Source organism: Geospiza fortis, unplaced genomic scaffold, assembly GCF_000277835.1.
Source record: "Geospiza fortis unplaced genomic scaffold, GeoFor_1.0 scaffold115, whole genome shotgun sequence".
Lineage (NCBI taxonomy): Eukaryota > Metazoa > Chordata > Aves > Passeriformes > Thraupidae > Geospiza > Geospiza fortis.
Window position 1 is genome coordinate 450,920 of NW_005054499.1, and position 23,951 is coordinate 474,870.

Consider the following 23,951-nt stretch of genomic DNA (forward strand, 5'->3'; position numbering starts at 1 on the left):
GTGTCCTGAGGTGAACTCTGTGTGTAGTACAGCCTGGTGCTGTACTGCTGACCACCTGCTGCAGTACATGGAACCACTGAATGGCTCCTGCTCTGTTAAACATCCCAAAGGAGATGGAAATGATCATCCCAGAGCATGTAACTGGAATGCCAGTGCTAGTGCTTGTCCTTTAACCTTAACAGGGACCAGGAGAACAGGCAATGCTAGCTGGGATGAGAGGAACAATAGGACATCCCCAGCCTGGAAATCCCTGCTCTGGGGCTGCTGTCTGATGTAGGGACATTGGTGTAATGCCTTGGTTGTGGTTGTATCTTTCTGCCTGGAAAGCTGTGGCCCAGGGCTGACTCCTGGTGCAGTGAGAGTCTGGCTGTGACCCTCTGCCTTAACCTGCAGCAGATCTGGGGATGCTCTTTGTGCACCTGCTCTCTGTGACACCAGGCTCGTGGCAAACACCCACTGCTCCTGGAACCCCTCACACAGCACAGACCATTCTCAGCAGTGCCATGTCCAGCTCAGGGAGCCTCAGTGGCTGTGTACAACTCGCTGTGCTGTCTGTGCACCATCCCTGCCTCAAATGCATCCTGGAATGGGCATCTGAGATCTGCCTCAACCAAGGCACAAAAAGAAGTGCAAGGTGCTCAGCTCCAGCACTGAACCACCCTGCAGCACACACAGACAGACTGACAGACACACACACACTCTGCTGCCTCAGTGCCTCTCCCAGGGGCAGCAGCACCCCCAAGCAATGGGCACTGCTGTAAGCACCACATCACACCATGTAAAAAGAGAAGAGTGTTTATTGGTTATATACTGTAGCACTGACAGTGTTTGAGTCAGGAGAGACATGCAGATAAGAGTGTGTTTACATTTGGCATGCAGACTAAGAGCACTGTGTCGCTGGAAGGAGGTGAGCACCATCTGTATCCACTGCATGGGCAGCCTGGGGAGGAAAGTGCTGGCTTTCCTCTACTCAGCATGCTGAGACAGGGCAAGTTCTAAGGGTGGAACACTGCTCATAGCTCTATTGGACACAAAGTTTATTTTAGGGGAAAAGGCAATACTGCAACCCTGGAAAATCTGCTTAACTTGGATGAACCTGTGATTATTTAAACATTGCTTGCATTATTTGTCTTCTAACTAAGCTGCCCCACCCAAATATATGTTCACAAATACAAAAAAATAGATTTATTCTCTTAAAAATACATTCCATGCAGCCTGGAGTGCTGCTTCCCCAAAGCAGGAGCCAGCACTGCACGTGGGGCAGCCCAGGGGGATCCTTTGGGCCCTGGGGTCTGACCATGGGAGGCAGCTGCTAACAATGGCTTCGTGTTCTGTTCACAGCTCAGCCTGGGGCTGGCCTGGAGCAGTGCCCTGATTGCTTCAGCCGTGTGCAAGGGTGGCAGAGATGAGGTCTGCTACGTTAGAGATGACACCAATGTGACTATTGCTTCAACCTGCAGCTGGGAAATTGCTTGTGTCGAGTGTCTCTTGAAGCAGCAAGGCACGTGGCTCTGCCCTGTGCTTCCTGCCCTTTTCCCTTGCTGGGGGCCCAGCCAGAGGCTGCACTGCACAGCAGCAGGGGCCAGGCTGTCACCCCAGACCCTCCAGGAGCTGGACAGGCAGCTCTGCAGGCTGCAGAGGTGTTCCAGACATGAAGGGAGCCGTTCCATGAAGCAGTGAGCTGCTGGGCCCTCAGACTGGAGCCAGCCCTTCTGGGGAAAGCACTGGCTCTCCAAAGGGACCAGCAGCTGAGGTTCCTTGGGAGCAGCAAGCACTGACACACTTCCTCTGTACAGCAAATACATTTACAACTTTGGAATTACCCGAGGGCTCGATGCATGGCCTTGTGCATCATCAAGCCTACTGGAAAGCCGGTTATATTTATATGCTAAAATTACAAATACTTCTTCAGTGATGGCAATATTTACACATATACTCTATTTTACAGCTGTTCAAAAAAAGTGTGCAATTCGAGTAAACACATTGTGTTTCCTGAAGTCATTGCTATAAGATTAATAATACAATCAGCTCCTATTGCACTCATTGACTAGAGGGCATGGCCCCTTTCCATACTAGGTAGGGTTTTCTTTCTCAGATTTAATCTCAGCTGTGGTAAAAACAACCAGTGTGCAGTTACCAAGTGACATCTGTGTCCAGTATTTACAAGCTGTGAAACTGAGTCTAGAGCAGGATTTCAAGGTTTCTGCTGTAAAATATTGAACAAATAATTGAGGCAGATGGAGAAAGGAGAGACATCATCTGTGAGGAGCACCTGAAGACAGTGCCAGCAGCGCTGTGTTGCTGGGGCAGTAGCTGGGGCTAAGCCAGCTGAGCAGCAGGGTAAAGCCCTCCCATTGTCCTGGCTGACAGAAGGAGAAAACCCAACAGCCATTGCTGCTGGTGGTTCTTCCCTTGCACTTCAGACACGGGGCTGTGTTCTTGGGGTGAGCAGCAGGGTTGAAAAGCTGATGGCTAAGCCAGTGTTCTGTGGGTAGGCTCAGGGAAGCTGATTTCACCCCACATGTTGACTCACAGGGATGCAGAGATTTCCTCACCACAGCTGAAACCACTTCCCTTGGGAGGCTCTTTGGGAGCACCGTGCTGAGCCACATCCACACCAACAAGGTGAGGAGGAGGAAGCTGCTGGATGGGTAGGGACGTCCTGTGGAGTGTGGAGCCGTGTCCTGCAGCAGGATGGGGCTGGGGCTGTGAGGGAAGGCTTCAGTCACTGCCCAGAGTGATCCTTGTCCTCCTCAGTCCGTCTGTGCTGTCCAGCAGTCTGTACGGGCTGCAGGTCCTGGGCAGCAGGAGGAGCCCCACACCCTGCAGGGCTCTGGAGGCACAGCAGCAGAGAGGGAATCCCTGTGACATCTGAAGAGGCAAGGACACACCAAGATGCCTGCCAGCTGCTCCCAGGGTAAGCAGGCAGGTACAGAGTGAGGCATGTGGGCAGCTGAGGCAGCAGGTTTGGTTTGGAGGGCACATGAGAAGAAGGGGCAGAGTCAGAGGCAGCAGCCCGGGGTGGGCAGGGCCAGCAGCAGAGCAGAGCTGGGCAGGGAGCAGGGCACACAGAGGTGAGGGAAGCTGCTGCCCAGGCAAGCCAGCTGGTTCTGGGTGGTGAGCCTGGCACACAGCGAGTGCTGAGCAGAGCAGGGTGCTCAGGAAGGACACAGCCATTGCACAGGACTGTAGCATCCACTGGTTTCAGATTGCACAATCCATAACAATTTCCAATCCTTCCTGATAAACAGGGCAGGGGGAGGCAGTAAGAAGTCTGAATTTAGCTTCAGAATTTCTTTCATTTTTAGTTTAGAGTTTGAGTTTAAATTTTTTTTTCCATTATCCCATTCTACTAGCACTACCATGTCAATGGTAAGAGAGAGCAATTGATACAATTTATTTTAATATAATTTAAAGATTATTAGAGCTGCCACTCAGTACTAATTTAAAAGCATCGTTTTGTCTTGTTATGCAAGTTGACACATATGTCATGATATGTAAAAGAATAAAATGAAGGGTTAAAAATATACACTTGGGAAAACATCTTTAAAATTCCAAAAAGAAACTTCTTTTTTTCAAAAATAATTTTTCCCTTCCTCCAAACAATCTTTATAAAAAAAATAATCATGTCACTAAAAACACATCCCTTTATATAAATGTTTTCATAGATATTTTGCAACCAGCTCTATTGGTTTTTTTTCCTTTTTTTTTTTGATTAATTTTCTTCTCAGAATTGAGGTGTGCATTTCCCAGGCCAGGGAGGAGCTGCAGCACAGGGAGGTGCAGTACAGGCAATCTGGTACCTGCTCCTCCAGAGGTGGGAGATGGGCACAGGTGTGGGGTGCAGCTCAGACAGGGAAGCTATTGGGGTGCAGCTCTTCCCACAGCACCTCTGAAACAGATCAAGGACCTTTTCTGTCTGGAGAGTTCTCCTTGTCCTGCTGCAGAGAGGGACAGGCAGCACTGGGGTGCCAGTGGTGTTTGTGTAGGGGCCAGCCCAGCAGCTGGGATGGGATGGGATGGAAAGGAAGGACCACCAGAGCCCTGCTGTGAGAGCCAGGGGCAATCACCTTGCTCAGGACAATGCTGCTGATGATCTGAGCACCTCCTGGAGCTGTGGGGACCTGTCTGCCCCACAGTGACAGCAGCTGCACTGATGGGGACACACAGCTCTGTGTCTGAGCAGTCTCTGACCATACCTGGGTCCCAGGGGTTGAGGCACAGACCAAAGCTACCATAGATCAGCTCAGGGTCCAATCCAGCTGTCTCCACCCTGTTGTGGGAAGGAACAAGGACATTCTGCTTGTCTGTGAGGAAAAGCACTTCTTTTCTTTGTCTCGTAGGGCTCAACTGCCTTGCACAAGCCACAGAGTTGTTGCCTGCAGAGTGTAACACAAAGCTCCAGATAAATGGCACCCTGGTCCCAGGAGGAGGAGGTGTCACTGCTGTGTTGCTCTGGCTCACTGGATGACTTCTTGGTGCAGATCTCAACTGGTGATGAGTGGATCATGCAAAGCTTGTTGCAGAGACTGACACTGATAGGGAACCAACTCCTTCTAAACATTTTCTGCTTTCCTTCCCTCTCAATTTGTAAAGTAACCAGTGGGGAACAGTCTCCTCTTGCCTAGAGGCTAAGGGTGCTGGAAACACAGGTGCTGAGCTGACCACTGCCCCAGCCAGCAAGGGTGTATGAGGGGAATGCAAACTCCATATGAGCTGAAAGCCTTCAATGGTGGTGGACAGCTTCATGGGCTGGTGGATGCAATCACAGGGACACTGCTGGGATCTTGTGTGAATGCAAGTGAACAAAAAGTTCTCTCTTGTGCAAGGAGTACCATTGTTCAGAGAGGCTAGGTAGTCAGACTTTCCATATGGAGACAGACCTATCATCCTACAGGGAAGACCAAGATTGCAGGTACAGAGATGAGAAGTGGGAGTCCCCTGAGCAAAGTCTCTGCAGCTGCCTCTTCAGCAATGAAGAAAAAGAATTCACTGGTAAAGCTCTTGTACCTTTCAAATCGCATTACAAAACTGGTTTCAGGCTGGTTGAAGCCTCTGGAGAGGTTACAAACAGGTGGTGATGCCTCTGAGCTTGGTACTGTCCTGCCTCTTGCTTCACCGTGGTCACTGAGAAGGGAACACAGCTCATCTCCGAGATGTCCGGCCAGCCCGGGCAGTGCCCTGCAAGAGACAAACCCACAGGTCACACACTGCCCACAGCTGCCCTGGGGCATTTCTGCTCTGCACACAAGCGTGCCAATGCCCTTGGCAACCATCCCAAATCCCACCAGGACCACAGTCCTTTAGGTGGCAGAGCAGCAAACACTCCAGCAGTAAAGCTGCCAGCTGAAGCAGGGACTCTGCCTTTGTCTCTCCAAATGTTTTTTTTCCATCCCTGATTGATTCATGTAGCAGAGGATGACTAGATGCAGTACCGCTTAGTTATTTGAGAATATTCTTAGCCATAAAGCTTGCTGAAACAAGTGTATAACAGAAAACACAGCAGCCACTCCACCCCTGGCAAGTGCCAACTTCAGACTTGATTTCTCCTACAAGAGTGGAGACTTTTTGGGCAGCTCTAAGTTAGATTACTGGGAGGTCAGTTCAGATATTGGCCTCTTGCCTTGTAACTACCTTCCCTCACATACCTGCTCCTCTCCTTGGGGCCCTGGTGGTGCAGGGGAGCTGGATTCAGGGTCCTGCAGCTCCACCTTGGTGGCTGTCCTTTTGCCCAGAGTGTCAGCCTGGAGGAGGTACTCAGAAGAGCCATACTGCTTCCTTCTGGAGCTGGACACAAAATCCTTGCTTTCATCCTGTGCAAAGGAAATTAAAAAGGGTCTGTGAAGGATCTGGAACAGCACTGGGGTCCTAGTGCCAGGTTTGCAGTGTAAGGTGTGGGTTTGAGTCCTTTTAGCAAGGAGGGACTTAAACCACGAGGCCAGCTCTGCCATGGCCTCATTTATGTGCTATTTCATAAAGATCTTTTCTCAAGAACCATCCAGTAATTTTAATGCGAGTTATGGGTGCGTGGTCACAAAACAGGACAGATCCTTTCAACAAAATTACTGAGGTTCAAGAGAAGATTCATTCTGTTTTCTCTCTCCTGTCCAGTTATGGAGGGGAGTGATAGAGAGGGGCTTTGGTGAGAGCCTGGCATCCAGCCAGGGTCAACCCACTACAGATGCCCTGTACACTGGTCCCCAGAGCAGGGGAGAGAACAGTCAAAAACATCCCTGGACACTGCCTGGGAGACTTGCCCAGCAGAGGCACTTCTACCATCAGAGAAGTGATGGTGGCTTCCCTTGAAGACAAGCCTACCTTTAGAATTTCGCCAATTTATGCAGCAGACAGCCCAGCTCCAGTGATTAATGTCAGAAGCATAAGAAAACCATGCATTCATCTGACATTGCTGGTGCTCATCTGCTCCCTGCCTCCAGCACATTTGCACTAATTTTCATCAAACATCACACCAGAGGAATACAGCCTCCACTCTGTGAAACATGAACCCCAACTCAGGGACTGCTCCAGGTCTTGCATTGCCTCAGGTCTTTAGGGAGCTGGAGCAGGCTGGCTGCCAGCAGCAGAGTGAGCTGGTCCCCAGGCTGCAACACCCACTCATCCATCAGCAGCTCCTGCTCCCTGGGGCTCCCAAAGCAGCCTTCCAAAGAGTCAATCCCTCCTGTAGCTGCATTAGAGACATTTGCCCACATCAGCAATACAATAAGGGACGGTTGCAATGGAAGAGAGAAAGATTTTGGCAAAAAACAGCACAGATCTCATGTTCCCCACATAAGATTCTCAAGGCAATGTCAGACTGTGGATAGTGGTGCTGGAAAGAGGTGACAGTGATACCTTCATAGACAGCTCAGTGCTCAGCCTTCTGCCAGAGGAAATAGCCACATCTTAAACTGAAACACAAATCCCAGCAGAAACAAGCTGCTGTGATAAGAGGCATATTACAAGCCTGAAGACACCCCTCAAAGGGCTTTTTTCTAAGGGCACATGCAACATTTTAAGTTGCATACAATTTGCTATATCTAGTCCAATTGAGTACCTGCAGTCTTCCAGGTTAACTTCATACTCTTCATTTACAGACTAAAAGTACACAATCTATGACCAAGAAGTCGGGTTTGTGACTATGTGGTGCCAAGGGTGATTTTATTGCAAAGTCCAACAGAGAGAGAGATCCTGAGCTCAGTTCTGGGTGAACCAACCATGTGGTTGCTCTCCTGACACAGGAAGGCTGGAATCCAGCTAATCCTGGATATACTTGGCTTGACCAGGCAGAGATCAGGTTGCTGTGTCAGGTACACCTCAGCTGCTGTGAAGTACAGTGCACAGCTGGCAAATTTATCTGATAGCAAGGAGAGCACCTGCAGAATGCACTGCAGAGCTGCACTCAGCCCTGGGTGGGCTGCCAGGAGGAAAAAGAAATCCTTGAGTGCCCACTGCTTAGGGCTCTGCAACCAACCCACATGAACTTAGTTGTAAATGAACTCAGTGAATTGAAACTCCTGGGATAAAGGACACCCAAGGAATGGATCTCTCATTTCCCAAGCACACAAATTGCTGTTCTGCAGAAGAACAACTTCAATTACATCAGCTCTACTTGGATTCATGAATAAACAGAACAGATTGCCTGTGACCCACCCTGGCCAGGGAGACAATGTATTCTCAGTTTCCAAACGGAGCTGGAAGGCCATCCTGTACCTTCTAACACCAGGCAACAAACTCTCTGCAAAGCTAAGTGCAAATTCTTCTGTGCTTCTCATATCCAGAGAAGTGGAAGAGATTTGAAAATGTAAAACTGCTTGCCTACCTCCACCAGTTCATCTTTGTCAACGCCAAAGCCATTCAGTCATGAACCCATCCCCTCTGCCACCAGCCCTGTCAGATTATCCAGCTTGCTTCCTCCTGCAGACTGGCAACAGCAGGAGCTGCTCAGAGTAGTGCTGAATGAATAGCAAGGCAGGAGCAGCAGCACAAACCAGCGTGGGGTTTAATGGCCAGAAGGGCACGTGGTGCCAGTGAGTTCAACTGAAATCTGCCAGAGCCTCAGCTCCAGTGGCAAGCAGATCCCACCAGAGCAGCTTGTGTCACTGCTTTGAGGGACTCCCCTCACTGGTACCAGTCAAAGGTACAGCAAAAGCACAGCTGTCCTTGTGGCTCTTGCTCCTTTTCAGGGGCAATATTGACACAGAGCAAGGAGGGAGCAGCCTTGTGTTACCAACCACCATCCACCTGTTTAGGGGATGCCCAGAAGCATTTCCAGAGCAGAGTCTGGTTTCACGTGAGGAAACCATGGAGCTCTATCCATCTCTACAGCTGCCATTAGAGCTACAACTCTGCACAACCCCACTCAAATCTGCTCATTTCCATCATCTTTTCATTGCTACTCCAAATTTAAAATGCTACATAAAGTCACTCTGAAAAGCATGCCACGTCCCACTTAAGCTGTGACTATGTCTTCTCTGATGCTACTATGCAGTTATTCATATGGCATTACAAGACTCAAGCAGATGGATCTCATTGCAAGAAGGCTATATCTGGTAATTCACACATGAGAAAGCTGTGGGTGCTGTGAATTGTGAATTCACTGAAGGAAGACAGCAGGAGCTGGGAGAGGCAGCACTCAGGAAATAATAAAGTTTCAAACCATGCAGCCTATAAGGAACAGGCAACTTGGAAAACCTCATCAACTGGAAGAGAGTTGAAGCCAGGATACTCACAGGGGGCGTGGTGCGCTGCCAAGCAGCAGCTGCTGCAGGGTCACTGGCACAGCTCCTGTGTGGCAGCAGCTCAGATGCACTTAAGTTACTTTTGGTCCTTCGGGACCCCAGCTTAGGGGCACTCCAAGAATTAGCTGTGGCACTTGTCCTCGTTGAAGTCTGCTCCAGGAAGTCTGTTTTTGAGCTACTCCCTTCCCCTTCTAAAAGGTCCACTGAGGATCTACACAAGTTTGTGGCACTGAAAGTTGCACTTTTCTCCACTTTGGTTTGAGAGTCCTCCAGGGAATGCAGGCCTTGTCTTGTTCTCCAGGAACTTCTGACAGTGACGTGCTTTGTTTCGGATGAACCTGCATCTGATGAGCCGTGGCTCTTCCAGCTGATTGTCTCCAAAGGTTCTCTGGAAGAGACCTGATTCTCTCCACTGCTCCTCTCTGTGAGTTCAGAAGTCTTTAGCATAATGCTGCTTCTTGAGACCACTGTTTCAGCTTTGCTTCTCAGCACTGCCTCTCCACTTCTGTCTGTCTCAGATGACTTCAGAGCACTTCTATTTATTGACACCTCAAAGGGTGAAGGGACATTGTTTGTTATTGATGGTGAAGGCTCATTTGAAGCAACTCTGATGTTGCTGGTGGTAATATGCCTTTCCTTTGCTGCTGTATCTGCAGTGGTCCTTGGAGCTGTTGGCTCAGAAGGAAAGATTGTGATGCTGCTTGTCATTTTATTTGTTACCATTTTAAAAGTAGACTTCTGTTTTTCTGACTCTGCCTCTGAAACAGTCCCTCCCATGATTGCCTTCATATCCTTCTCAACAATTGCAGGTTTAATGATGGCTTTTGATCTCAGAGCTTCTCTAGGGCTGAAGGATCTTCTGGACTTCAGTTCTCCAGTGCTGGTATCTAATGGTTTTATGCACTTGGTAGAGTCTTCATCATTCACAGGTTTTTTGTCATTTTCAAAAAGTGATGCTCTAAAAACTCCCCTAGAATTGGAGAACTGCTTGGAACTGACTTTCTTTCTTGTCTCGAAATCTGACAGAGTGGTTGGTTTTTTGCCTCTCCCTGATTCTTCATCTGAATTAAGCTTTTCCTGGTTACTCTGGATGGTTTTGGAGTCAGTTTTTAAACCCATATTTACATGATCTGCTGCTGAACTTGAAGACTGCTCGGTGCCTTCTTTATCAAGACCTGTGAGAAGCTGCAGAATGTCCTCCTGACTCCTGGAGTGATGGGAACGCTTTGTCAGCGTCGAAAGCTTCACACTTTCAAGTGATGTGTCAGCAGCTTCTCTTTCCTGGGAGATTACTGCCCTTTTAGCCCTCCCCTCTGAGGGCTGTCTGTGTGATGCAGCAAAAGTGCTCGCTGCTTCCACTTTAGAGGCAGCAGAGTCTGAGGCTGACACGCTGGACACGTGGTACCTGTATGCTGAGGCTGTGCCATTGGAAGAGCTGTGGTTACCCCTGGGGAGCTGTGGATCCCCCAAGCACTCACTGACTTCAGCCTGACTTGTCTTCAGCTTCTCAGACAAAGAACCCGTTGATTCTCCTCTGCTTGACTTCTCATCCCGTGTGTCAGCACCATTCTGGCAGTTCCCACGGAACACCTGAGATGGCTTTTCAACCTTGGATCTCAGGCCTGTGTCACCAACAGCTTTGGAAGGTGCTTTCCAAGACTTCTGCTCCTGTGCAGCAGGAGGATACCGGCTGAGGACAGACGGCTGCTCTTTGGATCTCTTCCCCTCGTTCTGCACGCTGCAGCTTTCCTTCTGACCAGAAGAAATAGTGGAAACTAAAGATTTCTCTTCCAGTCTTCTTGTATCTGTGACAGCAGTGTCTGAAAGGGCAGATGCAGCAGAAGCTTTCCCTGCTTTTCTATTCATTAAGCTTGGACTGGGCACCCTCTTAGCAGTGTGGCTGTAGCTGTCATTGCTGAGAGAGAAGTCTCTGTTCCGTGCTCTTTCCCGGCGCTGCTGCGGTGAGAGCTCCCTTGGCTTGTGCTTAGCAGCTGCCAAATCAGTCATGACACCTCTGTATTTAGGTCTATCATGCTTTCCCCTGCTAGAAAAGCTTGTATCTTCATTTTCAACTTCTCCATTCTCCAGCTCTTTCTGTTTCTTTATTTGCATTTTTATTTCTTCTAGCTGACCTGTTAAGAGTTTGTTTTTATTCTGCTCACTCAAGTAACTGTCTTGCAGATCATTATTTTTGGCTCTCATTTTTTTAAGTTCTTCTTCTAAAGATTCAAAATGTTTGATCTGAATTTTAAGTTTCTCAATTTCTTGGGTGAGATCTTTCACTTTGTTGTCTTCTTGGTTTTTATTCTTTTGGTTTTCTGATTTATTCCTGGTTTCATTTTCTACGTGTTTCAGGTAATCCACACTTCCCTTCCTCCTGGTCTCCTTAGAAGGCAGTGCAGAAGTCAAGTCATCTTCAATTCTCATATCATTTCTGTCCAGAAGATTGTTGGATGACCTTTCTAGCAAGTTGGATGCATTCCTAGTTTGATCTGCCCTATTTAGTTTATTGTTTTGTTCTAGTTTCTGTGTTAGCTCCTGGATTATTTTTTCATTTTGCTTTTCTCTTTCATTAAAATGTTTTCTTTCTGTGATAAAGCTCAGGGCTAAGGATTTCAGCTTTTCTAGCTCTGCTGTTAAGGTCTGCTCAGTTTTATCCAGCCTGTCCTCAGATGATTCCAGTTCTTTCACTTTCACTCTAAGTATTTCTAATTCTGTAGATATCTTTTTGGTCAAGTTCTTTTCTTCATTGAGGCTAAGACACAGCTGTGTACAGTCGTTCTTGCTCCTGCTGCAAGCCTCCTCCAGCTTCTCCAGCTCTGCCATTCTCCTCTGAAGGAGTTCAATTTCTGACTTCAGATCTCGAGTGAGACTCTCCTCCTCTTCAAGCTTTTCTTTCATTAATCTGCAAAGCTCTTCAGCCTTCCTAATTTCTTCATCCTTGCCTTCAATCTTCAGCACTCTTTTCCTCAGGGCTTCAATGTCAGCCAGCATGCTGGAGTTGCTGCCTTCTGCCTGGATAACTTTGTCCTGGAGGTCAAGCAGTTCATCCTCTGCTTTCTGCAGATTTTTAGTTGCTTCCTCCAGTTCATCAAGGCGGCGACTGAGGCTCTGCAGTTTGAAACGTAGGTGTCGATTTGAGGTTTCCTTGTAGCCTGTACATTCTGCCATGATTCTTTTATTCCTTTTAGAACAAAGCTTTTCTTAGTCTGGGTCAATGGTATACACCTTGTGTATTTCCAGTATGTTATTATTCCTTTGAGTGGAGGTAATCTCACCCTGAAAGAAAAAAATGCTCAAAATCAATATAAGACCTCAGAATATAAATATATTCACTGTTTAAGTTAAGCTATCAGTGCTTATATAAATAACTTTTTAATTAAACACATTTCTGAGTATTAAATTAGGTGAAATGAAATTGCAGAGAAGAGCCACAGTCCATTTACTTTGGTTATACAGGGTTTCCAAAACCAGCCTGTCCCCCACGGCTAAGGGCAGGAAGGGTCCTCCTCTGCTGGTCTGCCCAGGTGGTTTGTGCACCACCAGTGGAGCCTCAGCCAGGGCTCCACAGCCAGGGCAGCTGCTCACTGTGAGATCCCAGGCTGCAGAGGGTCACACTCATGCAGGATTCAGGTCCCTGTACATGCAGCAGACACCTCTCTTTCCAGCACTGCAGCTCTCCCCTGAGGACACCTTAGTGATGAAGATTCAGGAGCCATGAACAGAATCAGAAAAAGGCCATAATTGAGGATCGGGCAAGCCCCCATGCTAGCTGGCAGATGGAGGGGACTGGGAGCTGCTGCCATTTGACACTGCCAGTATTTCTCCAGCATCTCAGGCTGCTCAGCACAAATCTTCACCTGGGCTGTAGTCACCTCCCAAGGACACTCTAACAGCAGAGTTTCAAGTTCCTCCCTCCCATTTCCAAAGTTGTTGTTGCCCTCGGCTGCCACCCACTCACCCACCCAGGAGATGAGCAGTTGCTTATGCCTCTCCTTGCTGCTGCTGACATGAGCAGCAATTAGAACACATCAGCACACTGACACACTCAATGTGAACTCTTCCCAGCTCAGCTCAGAGCTGGCAGGGTGTATTTTAAACAACCCCTCTGTGCTTTGAGGGAGGAGCAGGAAAGGGCCCCCTGGGAGGATCTGAAGTCCCCTCTGGCACTGAGCATTAGCACTGTCCTGTCCTGGGCCTGAGGCACAGCCCAAAGCCCGTGAGGGCTACTGCAAACCTGAGTGGAGGAAGGATGACTGCAGCTCTGATCTGCAGCCTTGCTCAGGCAGTCTGTCTTGGAACAGGACTTGACCTCCAGAATTTTTGTGGACCTCTCTGCAGAGGAAACACGCAGGAGTTTCCTATTGCATAGTGTCAAACAGTGATGAGCAGGATGTGGGGAGCAGGCAGTGCCAGGAAGGGAGGCAGCAGCACCCTGACACACACCCTGGGCTGGAGGTGATCCATCTCCAGGCAGGCAGGGGGCCCAGGCTGCCCCCACCATGGGGACCCTCCTGGTGCACACTGGGCACCCTGTGGGATCCATCTCCTGAAGGATCAATGGGGGATTTGTGGTCAATCCCACATGGTTGAGCTCAGGCTCTTCCAGCCCCTGAAGGGAGCACTGCAAACAGTACCAGGAGAGGAACCTTGGTGTCCTGAGCACAGCCTTGGCCACGTGCCTGTCCCCTCCCTGACCACCATGGCCATGTCCTGCTCCTGCACCACCTTCCCTCATGCTCTCCCCACACTGTTGAGGCCACTGCAGCTGCCTGCAGGCAGGAAAGGCTGTTCAGCCCCCAGGAGAACCCCAGAAATGGCACTGGACCAGCACAGGGAAGGCCACAGCGAGCAGACTCGCGGTGCTCTGAAAACAAAAGCTGTCCCTGCCAGGCCAGGAGCTGGGGGTTAATGGTTAACCCAGCAGCAGCTGGGCTGGAAGGGAGAGCAGCCTCCTCCCCAGACAGCCAGAGCACCATGCAGGCAGAAATGCACAGGCCTGGTGGCTGCTGCTGCATGTGGCACTGCTCTAACACTGCCACAGGGTCCACACAGGCTGGGGGACATTCACAGAGGGGTTCAGAGCTGTACCAGAGATGGCTCTGGAATGTCCCAGAACCTCCCCAGCTGATATGATTTACTGCCAGAGAGGAAAGTGGCTCAATCTAATTAGTTTAATAAGGAGAAGGAGATGTAAAGCAACATCTTATACAAACAATAAGATCTACAACAAGTCTCCTACCTGGAGGCCCTTTAACTTCCTGGCTTAGCCAGAAGTAACCTCAGTGCCTGGAGACAAAACCAGACCAAATTAGTATTACAAACAGAGTGCACATGTATAAGATTGAGGGGAATTGGCCAATATAAAACATTATCTTATGTATACATAGATACACAGATATATAGGAATATCTATCTGACTGCTTTGAAGTCATGATTTGAGTTAGGGCTTGGACCAGAGAACTCAAGGGGACTTCCAACCTAAACTACTCTGGCTGTTTGTGACTGTTCTTCTCCAGTCTGTCAACGATATTAAAGTATCAGAGCAAATGGTACAGGATTCAAACACTGGGACTATTACTAATGCTAATTAATATTGTTGGTGGATATTTAAACAGGAGCTGTTAAATAAATCTGATAAAGCTTGTAAATGTACTGAACAATCTGATATGGACGTATGGACTTCATATTTTTCTCTTTTGGAAAAGTAAGCAGTTTTCAGCCTACCTCTATCTTACAATTTTTGGAACTAAATCCCATCAAATACCCAAACCAACAAAAAACCAAAACAAAGCCCCAAAAACCAAACAAAAAAAACCCACCCCAAACAATCGAAAATCCACACACAAACAAAAAAACCACAAACAACAAAACCCCTCCCACAAAACTAAACAAACAAAAACCCCAACCGAAACAAAAAAACCACAGGAAGAAAAGAGGATGATAACTTTCATAAACAGCAGGATTTTCCACAGGAGGAGAACTCTTCCCCCACTGACAGCAAAGGGAGCCCAGGTATCTGGATGGCAGCTGTCTCCCCCAGCAATGATGCCACCTTTTCTGCAGGGCCATGCATCAAGAACATGAACTGAAAGCTAGGATAGTTTTTGAAGAGCTCAGAAAAGCAGTCAGGTGTGCTTCTTTACTCTTTAAAATTTAAAGAACTGATTTTGCCTCAACAACAAGGGCAGTCCTGCCTTAAGCCAAGAGGAACAATAGCACCCTTTTGGATTTGAGTTCTGAAAGAACATTCTTCAAATGAGACATGTAGGAAGACTGGGGAGCCTCCAACTACCTGATACTCAAATAAAATATCAAAGCAAAATATGTGGCGAGTAACTACCTACAGGGAGAAAACATTTTGTCTGATCTAAAAGGCTCTTTTTTGGGGCACATGGAGTCAAACCCCAACTTCACACATTTTAACCAATTCAAAGCAGTACTGTAACACCAAACACTGCAGTGATTTACCAGAATTCACTATTTAAATGACTCATTCTGATTCTACTTTCCCCCACAGATTTATCATTGGGTTTTCTGATCTTCCTCAACAAGTGTGCGTATCTCCTAACTACATTCATGTTTAGCATTGTCAATTGCCTGGTCCCACAGTTTAAGGCAGACTGCCTTTGAGGGCCCTTCTGACTCTGCATGGTTTTGGCAACACCATCCTGTTAAACAGATGTGAGAATTCAGTGTTCAAGACATTTACTAGAGTTAAAACTCTCAATTACCCTTAATATTCTTAAATTTATTTTTTTCTGCACACTCACTTTTGCTCAGTATCTACTATTTATGAAAATGTTTCTTTAGCAGAATTGTTGGATTTAACTTCCCCTGGAATAACTTTATCTTGCCTGCACAAAACACATGCAGTCAGTTCACAGCTGTGAACAGAGGGAAAAAACCTCCAGCTAGAAACATTTGTGTTAGCTAAACACTTTATGAATTAGGAGATAAGAATCATCTATTTCAGGAACAGCAATTAAATGACTGCTACCTGAGACCTACTCACATCATCTCTGCCAGAGTTCCTGAGGCCCACAATGCTGTTCCTCTCCAGATGAAAGAATCATCTTACCTTACATATCCTGTTCCTTGCTCTGATTTGGTTGTTGGGATGAATCCCACAGGCACCCACTGCTGATTTCAGGATGTCCTTAAAACACTCATCTGGGAAAATAACTGTTGGAGCAGACTCCTGCTGTGTCCTCTGTTATGCCAAGATAGAAATGCAGCCAGCTGCCACACATGCCTGTCAAGCATGTGACACTGTCAAGCAGAAGACACTGACATCTCTCACAAGCACATTTTGCATTTAATCTTTGGGTTTTTATAATCTTTTTGCTTGCACTTTTATACTGACAATGCAACATCACTGTGGTTGTGTGAGCCTGAGCTGCCAGTGATGGCACTGCTGCTGTGTCACAGCACCCATATATGATACATTTGGTTTTGCCCAATCCTACAGATGAATGAGAATTGTTAATGCCTTAGTCTGCAATCTCTTTTTACTAATTTATTTGTTTGCTCTGAAGTTGCCAGGGTTTCCCATAGACTCTGGAGAGCAGCACTCATCAAAGGCAATAGAAAATCAATAGATGCAAGCACAGCTATAATCAGAGAGTAGAAAAGCAATTTGCCTCACTGGAGTTTGAGTCCTTGGGATGCTTTGTGTTGTGAAATCACACAGGCTGAGGTGTGCATTCCTTGGCTGACAGGTGGCCCAGATTAAGGTGAGGAGCAGAGCAGGGCTATTGTCCATGTTTTTATGGGTGCAGCATATATCAGGTACTACTCCCTCCACTTCCCCAAATGCTGGGGTGAACTTAGATCCCCCCTGTTCTATTTTCTGCTAAACTATTACTCAGAATATCCCTGCAAACTGTATTTTTGCATTGAACACAATGCTAGGAGTGTTTGGACACATCTGGGGAAAGGGAACCTTAGCCAATGCTTCCAGAACTATGAATTCAAATTACATTAGGTGGCTGAGAGTCACTTCAGGCACGAGGACAGCTCTGTGGATGCACATCAGCAAAACCTGGGGTAGCAAAGGAGTTCCTCTGAGCAGTCCCCAGTGGCCAAGCAGGTCAGGGAGAAGCTGATGAAACTGTTCTAATTCATACTTCTCCACCTGAAGTATAGGTTAGATGTGTTGGGTGGATTCTGCCCCATGTGCACATACACCTGCAGTTTTAATTAAAAGGTTTCTGGTGTTGCATACGTATGGAGGGGAGTGTGAACATGTCCTGCTCACAAACAGTAATGCTGCTGATGAATCATGCTTGTATCACAGCTCAACGTGGTGAGAGCATCACTGGGACTTCTCTTCCCTGCCCCAGGGTGAAATGGGCTGGGAGGAGTCCAGCATGTCATTCTTCATTTGTAAAGTAAAATTTCTCTACCATCTATACAGAAAAAGGACATAGGTGTCATAAATTTCAGCAAATGGCAACACTGCAGCCAGAGCCTTCAATCAGTTAAAAAGAGAAGGAAGGAAAGTTTTTCTTAATAGGATTTTGCCTTTTGCAAGTTCTTGCCAGCACCTGGTTCTTGACTTGACAGAATGACACATAGTCATGAGAACAGGAGAAAAACACTCAAGAAAAGAAAAAGGGCATAAAACAAGACAGACTGAACAAGAGCCAAAGTCCCCTATGTGACATCAGCCCTGCATGCCACCTGCAGGTATCCTGGGACAGCTGAGGATGTTTGCTTACACAGGAAAGGGACAGGGCTCCCTGGCCCCACTGAACACAAAGGCAAAGTGACTTTTGGGATGCACATATTTTGAGGGATGAATTGTCTCAGAAATAGCTGCATCTAGTGGGAGAGGAAATTCTTAAAGTCAGAAAAAAGCTCAGCAATCTGGAAGTGGATTGACTATTGACTAATACAATGTGAGACTAGAGATGTGAAATGATGAGACAGCAGTCAAAAATAACCACAGTGACCACAATCTTCAAGGAAACTCAAATTATGACACCAAATAGCACCCACAGCAATGTGAGACACTGCAGCAGGCTCTGCAGATGCCAGAGAGGATCTGGCACATCACTGAGTCACACTGACCCTACGTCAACACTCTAATCACCCAGTGAACTCCTCAGCATTGCTCTTCCCCTTGCAATATAAAATAAATTTCCCTATATGGAACTGGCAGGGCCAAAGCAAAAGCAGCAGAGCATAAAGCCACCCAGGGCTGCTCACAGCAGATGCTTTGAGTAGCACTGGGGTTTGAGCAGTTGTGCTTTACTGTGCACAGCACAGCAGAGATTTTGCTGTCTTCTACAAAGCCACTCTCCTCCAGCTCCCCCTTGAAATCACTGCTTGATGCTCACTCAAAGCAGGTCTGAGCATTTGCTGACCAGCTGCAGCATCTTCCTTTCAGCAATACAGAATTTCACAAGTGCCAAAGAGAGGGCTGCTAGTGGCACCCTTGCCCTGGGAGCTCCAAGGCAAGGAAGATGTTTCCCGTGCTCTGGAGCTCTTGATCAGAAATGGATTGATACTTCCAAAGCCCCTCAGCATGCTACTCCTATGTGCCATCCTGCACTGGAACCAAAGCTGGGAAAGAAAGATGTTTTATTTCTTCCCATGCTGCCACTTGTACTGTCCTCAGAAGCAGATTTTACTGTCACATTTGATTTCACAAACACTATGCAGGCATCTCTTCAGCGAGTCACAAACTTGGCAGCATCCTGCAGACAGCATGGGAAAAGCAGCCCCAGCTCAGTGGTGCTTTTGTAATAATTACTGGACACAGAAGTCTCCCACCTCCTTCACCCTCCATCCCTCCCTCCCATCTCCATCAAGCTCAGCTTTGAAAGGACTTCAGGGACCATGGCTCTCACCATCACTTCAGCCCTGAAGTATGTGCTAGCATGAAGGTAGCTGAGCCACCCCTGGGCTGGCTGAAAGGCCCAGATTCACTGAAAAGATTCAGGGGAGATTCAGAGCAAGCAAGATCCAGAAAATTGTTAGAAAAACGAATAAAATTATATGTCAAAGATTATTGAATGTGAAGAACCCAAAGTTCTGTGACTCAGAACATCCCTGGGAGCAAACAATAGGAAAACACATATTCATTATTTTTATATTCCTCCCCAACATCTGGTTTGGGCTATGGGTACAGCTAGGATGCTGAGGAGACAGGCACCTCAGCTGGACCTACAGTGCCTTCTCCTCTGTTCCTTTTCTTCTCTCACTGCATCTTTTGTGCTTCTCAAACTTCCATTATTCCCAGATATTTAGCATAGAGTAAAAGCTCTTCTCAGACTTCTCTTCCACATTGCCACTTGACTCTTGAACTTGCTCTTTTACCCTCTTCATCTGGCCACTATGAATCTTACCTTTCAAGCACAATGCTAGTCCCTCCACCCTCTTCTGGAATGCTTGTGCTGAAAACTGGGCCAGTACCATCAATCCCAGTTCCTGCTGCTGTTTTCACTCCCTTGTTCCATCCTGGTGCCTTCTGCTTGTCTCTGGTTCAGTGCCCTACTTCTGCTTGCACGTAGTGGTACGCTAGGGAATTTCTTGCTGCACGATGTTATGGAAGCTGGAAGTCCTCATGGGTTCATAAAGCAGCAATGAGATACATTCATGGAAGAAAAACCCCTCAAGGTCATTCCTACAGGGACCCACTCCTAGTTCAGCAAGAGCACTTGAGACAAAACTTGCAGGTTGGAAGAATTCTTTGATCTGCATGGTTGCACACTTCCCCTGCTGATCTCCCTCCTTCCCAGGTGTCCATTTCCAGCATTGTTCTCATCCACCAGAGCTCTTATTATCTTCTTGGGCTCCTTTATTGTCCTGTCACAAATGCTTGTCCAGGTGAAATAGGACTGACACTGCACATCTGACAAGTGCCACACTGCAAACTGGCTACACACCCAAAAGCACACACAATTTTTCATCCAGCAGCACCTACAGAGCTGGGAAAGGCCTGCCTGGTACAATACACTTAATAAGATTAACTTCAAGTATTCATAACCATCTTTGAATCATTCTGCTGATTAGGCATAGGCAGCTCTAACCTTCACATTCTTCCTAATACTATACCCAAGAGCCACATGGCTACAAACATGTCCCTGTTGGCATTAAAATTACGGAGTATTGTGTGTTTCTCTGCATCCTGTCTGATACAGAGCACATTCCATTCTCCTAACACGTAGAAGGACATCTGAGTCAGCTTTGCAGGAACACTCCTTTGACTGCTGTGAGTTTTTCTGGTTAAAAGATTGGCTCAGGCACTCAGAGGTTTCCATGTAGATCCCTACAAACCCTGCAGAAAACTGGGATCAACCAAAGGTCCTCCCAAAAAAACAAGCTCATGAACTCTGTAGCACAGACAACTGGCTACTCTTGTGACTTTTTCCCTGGAAGAATTCATTCAATTAAGTTTGTAAGTGCTAAAAGGAAAGTTTTTCAGCTCTCTTACAGCTGCCACAGGAACAGCCTGGGGAGCTGCCGTAGCTACTGCCTCTCCTGGACTGCTGCAGCTCCCACTCCATCCATTTTCTGCCTTGGACAAAAATGAAAGGACAGGCAGGCAACCAGCCTGTGTGTGGTACCTGTGTACCCAAAATGTAGTCTGCTAGAGCTCTGCATTCAATACAGAAATATTCAGGCATTCCCCACAGACAAAAAAAGTCTGCAGCACTGTCAGATAATCACCCAGCTGATCCCAGTTTGTAAGGCCAGGTGGATGAATGGGCTCTTGGAGACTGCACTGTCATCAGTAACCAAGAAGAGCATTAGGGTTCACCTGTACCAGTGCATGAGCCTGGCTTAGGTCTGTCCTTTGTGCCAACCCCTGTCCTTTTAAACCTGCTTTGCCTCCAAACATGACAGACCTTGTCTGGGAAGAGCCAGGCCAAGCCATGCCAAGAACTGTACAAACATAAGGCAGCACTGATGTGATCAGGACTGTCCCCACTCCTTAGTACTAGCAGGGAAGATCTTTTGGGAACAGCTTAGACTGTCAACTTTAACTCCATTTCAGGAAAGGTGCCCTGTCCTCTCTGCACACCTTGCCCTGCTCTGTGCACCCAGGATTTTGTTCTAAGCAGGTCCAGCAGGCACTGCACAGACCCTCAGACTGATGGCATGGCAGCACAAGGAAATAAAATGTGACCTGAAATAAAAATGATCATTCATATTTCAGTAAGTGTCTAAATTTTAATTTTCCATTAATCTTTACTAACAGCCCTGTAACTCAAAAATTCTAAGCAGACATCTAAGACTAATTACTCTGATAAAATTCAATATTCAGGCATAAGCCCAGTTTTAACTTCTGTCTGGTAGGTCAACTTTATAAATCATTAGCATTGCTATCCACCCATTGAACAGAACAGCCCTACAGCTAGAAAGAAACATGATCATCAGAAATCTCCCAAATCAGTAGAAGTTTTACCCCAAGCCTCTGCAGAGCTGCTCTTGCTGAGGGGATCCCTCTTCAGGGCACGCTGCTGTTCCCCTTGATTTGGCTGTGAGAAGCTTGCCCTGGCCTGGCTAACACCTGACACAGCCTCCCCCATGCAAATCCACATCTTGCCCTGCTTAGTGCAGATGCAGAAGATTAAATTGCTGGCAGGTTTTCAGGACCCTGCCCTGGGATAGATGGACAGCAGTACTTCTGCAGGCATGCTCGCAGCCTGGCCTGCCCTGTGTTTGCAGCCAAAATGCAAAGGGCTGAACAAAGTCTGAAATTAGTAGCAATTCAGACTTGTGGAAGGGCCCCTGAGGAAGCCAGGGAATCTGATTCAGGTTGCAGGTACCACTGCTGCTGCTCCTGGAGCAAACCAGGGTTTAGACCTGAATTCCCAGTGAGAGGGCTGTGTGTCTTAGGGGAGCTGCAATGCCTGGCATGCGGCACACTGGCAGGGGCAGCACAGCAGCAGCTCAAGCACGTGCTGGAGCTCACTGCAGCTGTGCCACTCTGCAGCTTTTGGACAAACATTTGTTACAGATGTGGGAGAGACCAGCAGCACACCTCAGTTCAGCAGCCTGGGGAACAGCAGGGTTAACACTGCTGTCATGAAAAGCCCAGGAGGAACCTGTGAGCCATTAGAAATGCCTCTGGCATAAAGGCTGCCCAGCTTGGGTTACAGCAGCAGCATCACTTCCAGCTTGAGGCAAACCTTTTGGCTGCAATTCATGAAATCCACATGCTCTGGAGCAAGACACCGGGCGCTGTTACCAAACCAAGGTGCCATCACCAGCTCAGGGTCTCTTCCAGAGCTGCTTGGTCGCCCTGCAGGAGCAGCAGCTGAAGGCAGCAAGCACCCAGGACAGGAGCAGGCAGGCAAGCCAGGGCACGATGCTGCAGCAGGACACCTTCCATCAGCCAGGTACCCACGCAGAGCAGGCACTGACTCACAGGCAGGGCAGCCAAGGCCTGGCTGATTTCTCCCCAGTCATGTGAACTGGGTGGACCACGGGCACAGCGTCTCACAACCACTCACACAGGAAAGTGAAGCCTGGCTGGATAACCAACACACCCTGAGTAATCTCCACATCCTCCAAGGCCACCCAATACAAACAGTTGGTAACTCTGTCCCCTATTAGTATTTGCTATACAACAAATACTAATTGTGATCCTGGACTCCCTTATAACAACCAGCTTTTCTTTCCTATCTCAGCTCCCAACCTGCAGCTTTTTTGTTCACTGGCAAGTGTGAAGTCAAATGAAAGGAAGTATTGGGGAACTTAAAAATGTCTTATAAATCACTCTTAAATATGATTTGCTCAATGAGGACAGAAGATCCTAACAGTTGTCTTTGTGTTCAATTTATTGCTGAAAATACCCTCAGGTAACAAAAAAGTAAATAAAATAACATTTACAAACAGGAACATGCTGCCTTTGTGAGAGCATGCTTGTACCTGTGGGGACTTTAACCTCAGAATTAACACTCCATGGACAATGGGGAGACTCCAAGACAAGCTGCCAAGATGGTGTTATGACACTGGGCAGCTCTGCCACTGAAAACTGCCCACTTGAAAGCCTTGATGAATTTATGGATGGAATACATTCACTTGCAGGCTGAGCCTCTCAAAATGACAACAGGCATTTCACAGACAGACATACAGCATTGTGCCAGGACCATGGCAAGCAGGACATAAAGGTGAGGGCACCTCATTGCCCCAGCAGGCAGAGACCAGCCACACACCCTGCACCACACACTGTGCTCTGAGAAGAGCTGCAAGGGCACTGATATTCTCCATGAGCCAGAGGTCCAAGGTCTGGTTACTGGCTGGGGCATTCTGCAGTCACTGTTGGGATGCTCCTTTATGCAGAAAGAGATAGAGAGATACCTGGCCTCTGCTCCTTCTTTCCAAAAATGGGCCAGAGTAATTGCCCATTTGCTTGGGGAAAAGTGTCTCCTTTGACTAGGGAGGGCACTGAAAAAGCACAACAGCTGTAACTTCCCAGAGAGACCATCCCAGCACCCAGCTGCCTCCTTCAGTGGGCAGCTAAGAAGCTGTTTGGAGTCAGAAGTGTAGGACAGGATTTCCATCAGGAAGGTCCTGAGCCATACTTCTTCCACAGACAAGGCTCAATAACATCACCAACTTCAAAGCTCTTCCATCTCTCACCAGCTTCTTGTCGATAGGACATGAAAGGGTTGAAGATGCCACTCCACTCATGACTATCATGGGAAAACTTTGTTCCAAATTCTCCATTTCATGCTGCTAGAAAACCAACAATCTTGAATTACCTTGTATTAAGGCAGTTCTACAGGGCAGCCTGCATTTGCTTAAAAAGGCCATTGGTTATCCAAGGTTGTTGACTAATGGACAACAGACAGACAAATTCTGCTGCTCCTGGAGCACAGGCACTCCTGCAAGCATTACACAAGATGCTAATGACAAAATCTGCAGGCTTAATGCCAAGCATTAATTTATCTGAATCCTATCCTAAATGAAGATCAGAGCCAAGAGGGCATATGCTTTTCTTGCAGCATGTTTAAGAAGTGAAGAGTGAGAAATAGAGCATGAAGCAAAAATGGCAGCAGAGGATCCCCTCCAGGACTCTTCCAGGGCATGGCTGTCTAACTGTGCTCACTTGCATTGTTATTTACATGGTTTTTTTCCCTTGTACTCCCTGGACTGAAGGAAGGAAGGATGTTTCATAGGAAGGAAGCACTGGTGTGGCTGTACTGAGACAGGACTACACTGCTTCCCCCACCCCATGCTGCTTCTTTCTTC

At 47.5% G+C, this 23,951-nt stretch overlaps 1 protein-coding gene across 3 annotated transcripts; it reads right to left on the reverse strand.

The window, feature by feature from the left end:
* Positions 1-779: 779 nt before the first annotated feature.
* Positions 780-12,014, reverse strand: LUZP1 (leucine zipper protein 1). 3 transcript variants are annotated; one of them, XM_031063371.1, is made up of 4 exons: positions 8,730-12,014; positions 5,649-5,813; positions 5,115-5,181; positions 4,793-4,913 (listed from the first exon to the last, which is right to left on the reverse strand). In XM_031063371.1, the coding sequence occupies exons 1-3, from the start codon at positions 11,907-11,909 to the stop codon at positions 5,146-5,148; spliced, it is 3,381 nt and encodes a 1,126-aa protein (XP_030919231.1). In that variant the 5' UTR covers positions 11,910-12,014; the 3' UTR covers positions 4,793-4,913; positions 5,115-5,145. The 3 variants fall into 3 exon arrangements, with proteins under 3 accessions (XP_030919230.1, XP_030919229.1, XP_030919231.1); XM_031063370.1 differs by having other exon boundaries at positions 780-5,181; XM_031063369.1 differs by lacking the exons at positions 5,115-5,181; positions 5,649-5,813 and having other exon boundaries at positions 780-4,939; positions 8,890-12,014.
* Between the last annotated feature and the right edge of the window lie 11,937 nt (positions 12,015-23,951).

Coding starts and splice junctions, on each gene's coding strand:
- LUZP1 (XM_031063369.1), bottom strand. CDS start 11,909: ATGGCAGAATGTACAGGCTACAAGGAAACCTCAAATCGACACCTACGT. Junction 4,940..8,889: donor AAAACAGACTTCCTGGAGCA/GACTTCAACGAG, acceptor CTTTGCTCAGGG/GACTCCCACTTCTCATCTCT.